Source organism: Mixophyes fleayi, chromosome 7 (assembly GCF_038048845.1).
Source record: "Mixophyes fleayi isolate aMixFle1 chromosome 7, aMixFle1.hap1, whole genome shotgun sequence".
NCBI classification, from domain to species: Eukaryota; Metazoa; Chordata; class Amphibia; order Anura; family Limnodynastidae; genus Mixophyes; species Mixophyes fleayi.
In genome coordinates this window covers 23691552-23703653 of record NC_134408.1, presented here as the reverse complement: position 1 = coordinate 23703653, position 12102 = coordinate 23691552, and the positions used below count along the sequence as shown (strand labels likewise).

Genomic DNA, 12102 nt, shown 5'->3' with positions numbered 1-12102 from the left:
AGTAGTAGAGCAATACACTATAGCAATACTGTAGTAGTAGTAGTAGTAGAGCAATACACTATAGCAATACTGTAGTAGTAGTAGTAGTAGAGCAATACACTATAGCAATACTGTAGTAGTAGTAGTAGTAGAGCAATACACTATAGCAATACTGTAGTAGTAGTAGAGCAATACACTATAGCAATACTGTAGTAGTAGTAGTAGTAGAGCAATACACTATAGCAATACTGTAGTAGTAGTAGTAGTAGTAGAGCAATACACTATAGCAATACTGTAGTAGTAGTAGTAGTAGAGCAATACACTATAGCAATACTGTAGTAGTAGTAGTAGTAGTAGAGCAATACACTATAGCAATACTGTAGTAGTAGTAGTAGTAGAGCAATACACTATAGCAATACTGTAGTAGTAGTAGTAGTAGAGCAATACACTATAGCAATACTGTAGTAGTAGTAGTAGTAGAGCAATACACTATAGCAATACTGTAGTAGTAGTAGTAGTAGAGCAATACACTATAGCAATACTGTAGTAGTAGTAGTAGTAGAGCAATACACTATAGCAATACTGTAGTAGTAGTAGAGCAATACACTATAGCAATACTGTAGTAGTAGTAGTAGTAGAGCAATACACTATAGCAATACTGTAGTAGTAGTAGTAGAGCAATACACTATAGCAATACTGTAGTAGTAGTAGTAGAGCAATACACTATAGCAATACTGTAGTAGTAGTAGAGCAATACACTATAGCAATACTGTAGTAGTAGTAGAGCAATACACTATAGCAATACTGTAGTAGTAGTAGAGCAATACACTATAGCAATACTGTAGTAGTAGTAGAGCAATACACTATAGCAATACTGTAGTAGTAGTAGAGCAATACACTATAGCAATACTGTAGTAGTAGTAGAGCAATACACTATAGCAATACTGTAGTAGTAGTAGAGCAATACACTATAGCAATACTGTAGTAGTAGTAGAGCAATACACTATAGCAATACTGTAGTAGTAGTAGAGCAATACACTATAGCAATACTGTAGTAGTAGTAGAGCAATACACTATAGCAATACTGTAGTAGTAGTAGAGCAATACACTATAGCAATACTGTAGTAGTAGTAGAGCAATACACTATAGCAATACTGTAGTAGTAGTAGAGCAATACACTATAGCAATACTGTAGTAGTAGTAGAGCAATACACTATAGCAATACTGTAGTAGTAGTAGAGCAATACACTATAGCAATACTGTAGTAGTAGTAGAGCAATACACTATAGCAATACTGTAGTAGTAGTAGAGCAATACACTATAGCAATACTGTAGTAGTAGTAGAGCAATACACTATAGCAATACTGTAGTAGTAGTAGAGCAATACACTATAGCAATACTGTAGTAGTAGTAGAGCAATACACTATAGCAATACTGTAGTAGTAGTAGAGCAATACACTATAGCAATACTGTAGTAGTAGTAGAGCAATACACTATAGCAATACTGTAGTAGTAGTAGAGCAATACACTATAGCAATACTGTAGTAGTAGTAGAGCAATACACTATAGCAATACTGTAGTAGTAGTAGAGCAATACACTATAGCAATACTGTAGTAGTAGTAGAGCAATACACTATAGCAATACTGTAGTAGTAGTAGAGCAATACACTATAGCAATACTGTAGTAGTAGTAGAGCAATACACTATAGCAATACTGTAGTAGTAGTAGAGCAATACACTATAGCAATACTGTAGTAGTAGTAGAGCAATACACTATAGCAATACTGTAGTAGTAGTAGAGCAATACACTATAGCAATACTGTAGTAGTAGTAGAGCAATACACTATAGCAATACTGTAGTAGTAGTAGAGCAATACACTATAGCAATACTGTAGTAGTAGTAGAGCAATACACTATAGCAATACTGTAGTAGTAGTAGAGCAATACACTATAGCAATACTGTAGTAGTAGTAGAGCAATACACTATAGCAATACTGTAGTAGTAGTAGAGCAATACACTATAGCAATACTGTAGTAGTAGTAGAGCAATACACTATAGCAATACTGTAGTAGTAGTAGAGCAATACACTATAGCAATACTGTAGTAGTAGTAGAGCAATACACTATAGCAATACTGTAGTAGTAGTAGAGCAATACACTATAGCAATACTGTAGTAGTAGTAGAGCAATACACTATAGCAATACTGTAGTAGTAGTAGAGCAATACACTATAGCAATACTGTAGTAGTAGAGCAATACACTATAGCAATACTGTAGTAGTAGAGCAATACACTATAGCAATACTGTAGTAGTAGAGCAATACTGTAGTAGTAGAGCAATACACTATAGCATTACTGTAGTAGTAGAGCAATACACTATAGCAATACTGTAGTAGTAGTAGAGTAATACACTATAGTAATACTGTAGTAGTAGAGTAATACACTATAGTAACACTGTAGTAGTAGTAGTAGAGTAATACACTATAGTAATACTGTAGTAGTAGGAGCAATACACTATAGTAATACTGTAGTAGTAGAGCAATACACTATGGTAATACTGTAGTAGTAGAGCAATACACTATGGTAATACTGTAGTAGTAGAGCAATACACTATGGCAATACTGTAGTAGTAGAGCAATACACTATAGCAATACTGTAGTAGTAGAGCAATACACTATAGCATTACTGTAGTAGTAGAGCAATACACTATAGCATTACTGTAGTAGTAGAGCAATACACTATAGTAATACTGTAGTAGTAGAGCAATACACTATAGTAATACTGTAGTAGTAGAGCAATACACTATAGTAATACTGTAGTAGTAGTAGTAGTAGAGTAATACACTATAGTAATACTGTAGTAGTAGTAGTAGTAGAGTAATACACTATAGTAATACTGTAGTAGTAGGAGCAATACACTATAGTAATACTGTAGTAGTAGGAGCAATACACTATAGTAATACTGTAGTAGTAGGAGCAATACACTATAGTAATACTGTAGTAGTAGAGCAATACACTATGGTAATACTGTAGTAGTAGAGCAATACACTATGGTAATACTGTAGTAGTAGAGCAATACACTATAGTAATACTGTAGTAGTAGAGCAATACACTATAGTAACACTGTAGTAGTAGTAGTAGAGTAATACACTATAGTAACACTGTAGTAGTAGTAGTAGAGTAATACACTATAGCAATACTGTAGTAGTAGTAGAGTAATACACTATAGTAATACTGTAGTAGTAGTAGAGTAATACACTATAGTAACACTGTAGTAGTAGTAGTAGAGTAATACACTATAGTAATACTGTAGTAGTAGGAGCAATACACTATAGTAATACTGTAGTAGTAGAGCAATACACTATGGTAATACTGTAGTAGTAGAGCAATACACTATGGTAATACTGTAGTAGTAGAGCAATACACTATGGCAATACTGTAGTAGTAGAGCAATACACTATAGCAATACTGTAGTAGTAGAGCAATACACTATAGCATTACTGTAGTAGTAGAGCAATACACTATAGCATTACTGTAGTAGTAGAGCAATACACTATAGTAATACTGTAGTAGTAGAGCAATACACTATAGTAATACTGTAGTAGTAGAGCAATACACTATAGTAATACTGTAGTAGTAGAGCAATACACTATAGTAATACTGTAGTAGTAGTTGTAGTAGTAGAGTAATACACTAAACCTTTCACTAATATGGAGGAGGGGTTTGAACTCTGTCCACTCCAACAGCTAATTTAAAGATCAACTAAACCCCTAGAATTTAACATTTCAGACATGAGCTTTTATGTCAAAATACATTGCTCTGCTTTAGCATTAACCCTACAGCTACAGTAGTTCTAGTAAACAGGAAAAGGAACACCACAATGCCCCCCCCCCCCCAAAAAAAAATAATATTACAAAAATACTAACAAGTTAGTCATTTATGTTTTGTTTGATCACTTCCTAATTTTACATTATTTTGTCCATTCTGCCTAATGATATTGGACACAGATCAAATAGCTAAGAATGCAGTAATTTCAGCTGCTGTGACATCACTGGATCTTCCCCTGTGCACCAATCCACACGCAGCATTTCTGCAAAGCTAATCTGCTTAGCTTTGTCTGCAGTGTTTGAAAAGCACCCAAGTGGTAACAAGCCAACCAGCTGCTCTTAAAGCCATGGTAAACTTTTAGTTAAGTATAAACACTCCAGTTACTTCATGCATATTATTCAGCTTAGTAATACACATTTGCTATGTATTAAAAGGCAAACAGTGGTTTTACTTACTCTGTAACGAATGCCTAAGGCATGTATGACAAGACGGGGCACACTTTCCAGATTAACACTCAGGATGAGTAGTCGGTGTTCATAACTGTACATTGAAATTCTGTTTTTATTCAGACTCTATTACTAGATTTTTCAAAACTGCGCGACTGCACTTTGACATCTCTGTTTTCCTTAGCCAAGCAATCAGGAACAAGATGAGCTACACAGATAAGATTTAATCATTTATTTGTAATTATACCGCAGCGATCAGACAAGGTTTTTTGTTTTGCTTTTTATTTTTACAACCTTGATGTGCCACTAGATACCTGCTTATTTTTCACTCCACGGGAAAAATATCAATGCCCTCGAGTCTTATCTATGCGATTGGAGCATTAGTGAAGTAACTATGCACCTCAATGAATCAATGGTGGCATATGCCACAGTAAATTACAACTAACACACGTGAATTTCTTAGAATTCAGAAATTCGGGTAAACACTGCACAATGTAATTTGCTATATATAACGTGTTGTCAATAGATGGCAGTTTCCAGACTTTGATGCCAGAAATTCTGTGTTGCATCTGTCAAACCTGAATGACAAACTCTTTCAACTCTGCAGAAATCATTTCCTACAGGAACACCTTCTGGCTGTTAAATATTTTTTTATGAATGGGTACATGTATTTGTAAAGGTCACCAATAACATTTCCACAAATCTCTGTATACAGTACTCTTATTTTTAACAAGATTTATGGGCAAGACAATAAAACCTGTTGGCACTGTGTCTATTTAAAGAGCAAGTAAACCCCTACTAGACATCATTACAGAGCTAAACACTATATGAATTAACAAGAGTGTTTCTAGTAAGATTAAAGGGTCATTCACCTGGGTGTTTAACAGTTTTCTCATGTTGCACTCCAAATATATATTACAGACACTGAGAGAATTAGACACTGGAAAATTGTGCATGCACTAATTTCCAGTATTTTGGTCTGATTAAAGATAACCATTATAAGACGACACAGACAGATTATCATACCTTTAATATTTCAGAAGGCGTTACTTACATCACATTCCAACCAGAAAGCAGCATAAAATAATGACCTCACCTAAATGAACCCTACATCTATGCTACCTGTCCCAGCCATTTGCTTAAAGCCGACATGATTGATAGGTGGCTCCACCAAATGTCAGCACTCCATAAAAAATAAATGGAAGAAGGAACAGAACACACAAACATTAGGGACAGCTTCAATTTGGCGTGAGGTGCCAACGTGCGTCTCTGGCACAGTCTGTGGAGAATCGCCTCAATGAAATTGTTCATTTTTCCTGTATGGGATATACAGGTGTGCAGAAAGTGAGCGGAGGGTCCCTATTATAACCGGCAGCAATATGTGCATCCAAAAAATCTGGTCAATGTCTGTCAGCACCTTACACTGAACTGAATCTGCCACTTGGGGTATATATTTACTAAACTGTGGGTTTGAAAAAGTGGAGATGTTGCCTATAGCAACCAATCAGATTCTAGCCGTCATTTATTTAGCACATTCTACAAAATGACAGCTAGAATCTGATTGGTTGCTAAAGGCAGCATCTCCCCTTTTTCAAACCCGCAGTTTAGTAAATATACCCCCTAGGACTGCAAAGAGCAGAATCACACATCCATCTTATCAACTGTTTAGTCAACTACGGCAGTTAGGAGGATGGGTCTTAGGACTAATATCTACTACTGTTTCAAATGCATTTTAACTAGTGGTTTTAAGAGCATTTTAGGGTTCCCCAAGCATTTATATGTAGTATAAAGAAAAAAGGAAGTAGCGTCCCGATAAACATTAAAGGCAGCGCATGTAAACCGCCAAATGGGTTTGGTAACAGTACAAAAAATGGTTTCTAGTTTCATATAGATTTAAATGCGTTAAAGACGCATAAATAAATAATAATAATAAAAAAAAAAAACAGTGGGTAAGATTACATATCCTGCTTGTTAACAGAGCTGCAGTGGATAGGTGAGGGTATATACAGAATATCACTCTGTAGGTTTAGTTAATGCTTTCCAGACAGGACTGCAAAGTGTAACCTACACAAACTCTGTTACCATATACAGTTGCTATCTGAAAATATTCTCAAGGTAACACAGGTACAATGAAGATAAGGGCACAGAAAACACCAACTCTGATAAGACCAAAATAAAACAATATAATCTGAACCAAGGTCACAGCCAGAGCTTATGTGGTGAAAGATGTCCATGCTTTAATAATGCCTGGGGAAGTCAAACTGTAATCATTTGTTTAACAAATTCAAGAATAAAACTTTTGGAAATTGGCTAAGTGACTTGATATAAAACTAGCGTTTGCACTAAAACCACAATTCACATGAAGCCAGACTCTATAAGTGGCCGGTTAAACACACGGTTACAGTGTATTTTGCACCGAGAGCCCCCACGGCTCTGCATGGTTAGCATTTAGTAAAGTTTGGGATCTGCCATATGTTTTCATTGGTAGAGATTTAAAAATATTCATAGACTAACGGAATGGTGCATATTGCGGCCAGAAAATGAACCAAAATGGTAGCATTACATGCAATATGAAAAGGTAACATTTAAAAAAAAAAATATTCTAGGACTGGACAGATACTAGTCACCAGGTTTCTATGGCAACTCAAACTGTGGCCCTGGGCGGGGACTTGGGAGGAATCCCTTTTTCATTGCAGAATACCCTTCACCTTGGGGTCTGTTACATTGCACCTGGACATTGAAAGTCACCAGTTATTAGGATGCACATATGCTACAGGAGCACTTTCATATCCGTGTTGTCCCTAGGTGCCATCATTTCGGAGCATGCATTTTTCACCAGCACTTATTCTGGCCATTTGGGCTGTGCATTATAAAATATGTTGTACAATTACATGTTGTGCAGCACAGTGGCCTAGTGGTTAGCACTTCTGCCTCACAGCACTGGGGTCAGGAGTTCGATTCCCAACCATGGCCTTATCTGTGAGGAGTTTGTATGTTCTCCCTGTGTTTGCGTGGGTTTCCTCCCACACTCCAAAAACATACTAGTAGGTTAATTGGCTGCTATCAAAATGGACCCTATTCTCTCTCTCTCTGTCTGTGTGAGTGTGTGTCTATATTAGGGAATTTAGACTGTAAGCTCCAATGGGGCAGGGACTGATGTGAATGAGTTCTCTGTACAGCGCTGCGGTATTAGAGGCGCTATATAAATAAATGGCGATGATGATGGATACGTACGATACGCTATATAGGCCACATGCTGCGATATCTACCAACTGGCTTGGTAGTGCTAAGATAGATATATATATATATATATATATATATATATATATATATATATATATATATATATATATATATATATATATATATATATATATGGATGAGCGCTCCCTTTCTGAAATAGTTCACCTGCTCTGATCAAATTAATCACACTAATACAAATAAAGAAGAGCGCTATAGATTTTATAATGTATATGAATGTATGATGGCATAATATCAAATGAAGCTAGTTCCTTATAATGGACAAACAAATCAGACCAATAATGGAAATAAAAAATACCAAAACAAAACTAAAAAGAATAATGAATTGGAATAAAAAATGGCAAGAATGTTTATAGCTCTTTAGGTGTGTATCTTCTTGCCGCCTACAGATGACTAATGTCCTTGTACAACCTCTCCTACATCTGTTTCTAAATCAACCAAGGGCACCAAAAATACAAATCTGCCCAAAGATAGAGAGACGTGACTGAAGGTCACAGAAATAAGACAGAACGATAAAGCAGTGTATGAAGTAAAATTTGCTGAAGGGAACGTACAAGCCACTAACATCATCTGAAGGTGAAAAATCCTTGCAAGTACCTCAGTCCCCACAATACGTTTAATATGTATTTTCCAGGCCTGCTTCATTTGCTTGGTCATGTTCAATTTTAATCAAGAACAGACCTGAAGAATTTATTCAAATCGAGACTGACAGATGAACCACAACGCAAGCAAATGACTCTGAAAATGCTGCAGGCACCGGGTTAATTAATGCTATAGTGACAACATGTGTCGGGGTTAGGCTGAAAGGCAGAACCAGTGTTTTCAGAGCGGATGTCTTGCATAGCGCTCTATTTGGAATGCAGCGCGAGCACAACATTCCATTTTAACATTTGCCTCCATTAGTGGATGATATTTTTCTACATTAAAGCACCACAAAATAATGATTGTATTGAAGAGATTTCAAGACAACTCAAAATACTGAAGTATTTTTATTGCTGTTTGGATGATCTCCACTGTCATGTTTAACTGTATAATGATTATAACATGCAGTGGGTGCTCCCTTCCACTGTCAAGGCAATATGTGCCTCACTGGACATATGATATAATGCATGATATGAGGCTGCTGACAACCTCCACCCTCCCACTCCATTCCATTCACATTAGGTCAAGGATTTCTCTGGAAACAAGCATTGGCAGTGGCCACCAAAAACATGATTGCGTTTCATGGTAGGAGACAAAAGGGTTAACAGACTATTTTATGAAATGATTGCTAATACAGAGATTAAAGGCTAATACAAAGATTAAAGGCACCCTTCTAATCATAACTGAAGAGACCTATTAGCAGCACAAATATTAGGGGACAATATTTATTTTTCTCCTGTGTTCACTAGATAAAGCCTAGAACGGAGAAGAGGGAACAATGGCTTTAACTCGACCACATACATAATGCCCAACACAATTCTGCCTTGACTGGAGATAATCTTAATATACTTGTGATTATAGTATAAATTTCATTTGGGATCAACTTTCACTTTCCTTTTTCATTGCCCTAATTGATGTTTAATATTTTATACTGGTGTCTGGTTGCTGAGCAATCAGTGAGCTTAGCACTTGGGGGAGGGGAGAACAGACTGTACAGGTACGCCCCTTTCATTTCCATTTCATTACTTTACAATGTAACACAAGTAAGGCAGGGTTGGAGGGTCACACAGGAGTTTATAAATATGCAAATACATTTTGGGAACATCACACCATACACCCTTCAATGAGTAAAGATAAGCATTCCTATCAGCACAAAGACAGCAAAGGAGAGTATAAATGCAACATAAACACCCATTAATGGGATTACCCAGGAAATGCAAATGAAAAAGAAAATATCCCTCCATTATAAAACGTATGAAGATTGGTTGCTGAAACCATGACCTACATATATAGGGCAAGGTCATGACCAGCTCTTTTATATAAAGCATCTTGCAAAAACATTACTGGCCCTTTAAGCGAAGGCTGCACTAAATGGATCAGATGAGAGGAATCTGTCTATAATCTATAGAGGCCAGGCCTTGCTCATCCAGATATTGGCTTAGTTAAAGCTACAGACCAATGATTAAACGCCCGAGCTTATCTCTCCCACATTGATACAAGGTTGTATTTTATAACAACTTAAAGATCTGTATAAAAGGCTGCACAGAAACAATGTTTGCTCTAAGCTACATAGACAAATACTGTTACCATACATTTCTATATGGAAGAGACCCACATACCTTCAAAAAGAAAAATTAAATTGTTCATCTGTTTACATTTTTATATTTACCTCTTTGAAATTAAATGCTATTAACCTTACAGGCAAAATAACACATTTAGAAAGGATGGGGATCACTTTACTGACAGTGGAATGACAATGCACATACATGTTTAAATTTTTATAGACCATGCACAAGCCACTAACATCATCTGAAGGTGAAATATAATTGTAAGTACCTCAGTCCCCACTATATGTTTACATTTGTGAGTAACATCTGTCCAACTTTTACCTCTACTGTGCAGCGTTATGCAAAATACTTTCACTATATAAACCAGGAACAAGTAGTAAAACATACAAGAACTAGACACCCAGCTACATGTGCACAGTTACCATAACCAAACATATAAAATGCTTGTTGACTCATCCCAAGAGCATGGAGGTCACACCTAGACTGCAACTGCCACCTTAAATCATCTGCCAAACACTGTTACATCCGTAAATTAGGCATCATTGATCTACACATATAAAACTTACCTACTCAGATTTCCTTCAATGTCTTTGGTAGCTGCAGCTTCCAATTCTCTGTAACTGAAATCTGCATTAGTCCAAGGATGACATAATAACCAGCATGATGAGCAATGTAACCACTAGCAAAACAAAACCCCGAACGTGCCTTGTGCAACATATAAATAACGTCCATGGTAACACATTATAAGGATGCAACACAAACATAATCTGAAATACGTGGTGAGAGAAGATCTGCATCGGATTAACCATGTGAACCCCAAGCAGCCCCCCCCCTAATAAGGCGCTTAGACAACAGTACGTGGTGCATGCTGGGACTTGTAGTGCCTCAGCAGTTGGGAGGAGGGGGGACAGTTGCACACAATAGATCTTGCAGGGCACACATTAAAGCGCCGATGCGAGGTGCACGACAATAGAGTGCAAGCTCTTGAGGCAACGCTTCCGCTAGTAGTGGGGCAGGGTTATTTGCAGACACATAGGATGAGGGTATAAGGGAGATCTAGGGATAACATGAAGCCGGGTGGGGGACGCAGGACCGCGGGTACCCTATAATGGGTGCGGGGGGGGGGGGTACAGAGACTAATGACGCGCCCACTGCCCGGACTCACCTCATGTATATAAAGTGCACTGCAGTGACATAGGGATGCGGCCGGCGGGAGCAGCGGCCTCTGGGCGCCCCCTCAGTCCGCTAGAGGCTGTACTGAAAACACAGTCAACACATCCACCGGCGCCATTTCCTCCAACAAAAATCAGATTCCGGAAGAGGAGGCCGCGCGCCGGGCACTTCCGGTCTGCGTTCTCCTCCTTCCCCTTTCCAAAATGGCCGCCCTAGCAACCGCCGCTTGGCAACCGAGTCCGCACCACAGCCCTGGCCGTTATCAGATACGAGGTTCACTCGTAGGCGACACCTCCAACCAGCCGTGGGGGGATTATGGAGGCTGAGTAATGACAAGCTGGAGCCAGGACTGTAAGTGTCTGAGAAGTACTCCATCACTGTAGGAGGCTCAGATCACCTCAGCCATCACTGGAGGAGGCTCAGGTCACCTCAGCCATCACTGTAGGAGGAGGCTCAGATCACCTCAGCCATCACTGTAGGAGGCTCAGATCACCTCAGCCATCACTGTAGGAGGCTCAGATCACCTCAGCCTTCACTGTAGGAGGCTCAGATCACCTCAACCATCACTGTAGGAGGCTCAGATCACCTCAGCCTTCACTGTAGGAGGCTCAGATCACCTCAGCCTTCACTGTAGGAGGCTCAGATCACCTCAGCCTTCACTGTAGGAGGCTCAGATCACCTCAACCATCACTGTAGGAGGCTCAGATCACCTCAGCCATCACTGTAGGAGGCTCAGATCACCTCAGCCATCACTGTAGGAGGCTCAGATCACCTCAGCCATCACTGTAGGAGGCTCAGATCACCTCAGCCATCACTATAGGAGGCTCAGATCACCTCAGCCTTCACTGTAGGAGGCTCAGATCACCTCAGCCTTCACTGTAGGAGGCTCAGATCACCTCAGCCATCACTGTAGGAGGCTCAGATTACCTCAGTCATCACTGTAGGAGGCTCAGATCACCTCAGCCATCACTGTAGGAGGCTCAGATCACCTCAGCCATCACTGTAGGAGGCTCAGATCACCTCAGCCATCACTGTAGGAGGCTCAGATCACCTCAGCCATCACTGTAGGAGGCTCAGATCACCTCAGCCATCACTGTAGGAGGCTCAGATCACCTCAGCCATCACTGTAGGAGGCTCAAATCACCTCAGCCATCACTGTAGGAGGTTCAGATCACCTCAGCCATCACTGTAGGAGGTTCAGATCACC

At 38.9% G+C, this 12102-nt stretch overlaps 1 protein-coding gene across 6 annotated transcripts in view; it reads right to left on the bottom strand.

Annotated features, from left to right (window-relative positions):
• The window catches only part of TNRC6A (trinucleotide repeat containing adaptor 6A), a 94713-nt gene that overhangs the window by 42393 nt on the left and 40218 nt on the right, over positions 1–12102 (bottom strand). For 3 of the 6 annotated variants that reach the window (XM_075179361.1, XM_075179366.1, XM_075179362.1), the window contains exons 1-2: positions 10888–11050; positions 10289–10342 (exon numbers count right to left, since the gene is read on the bottom strand). The exons of 1 other annotated variant lie outside the window; for it this stretch is intronic. In XM_075179361.1, the coding sequence (XP_075035462.1) occupies positions 10289–10342; positions 10888–10892 (59 nt within the window). In that variant the 5' untranslated portion in view covers positions 10893–11050. Of the gene's footprint in view, positions 1–10288; positions 10350–10887; positions 11051–12102 lie in introns of those variants that run through there. 2 more of the 6 variants (XM_075179363.1, XM_075179365.1) reach the window with 2 other exon arrangements.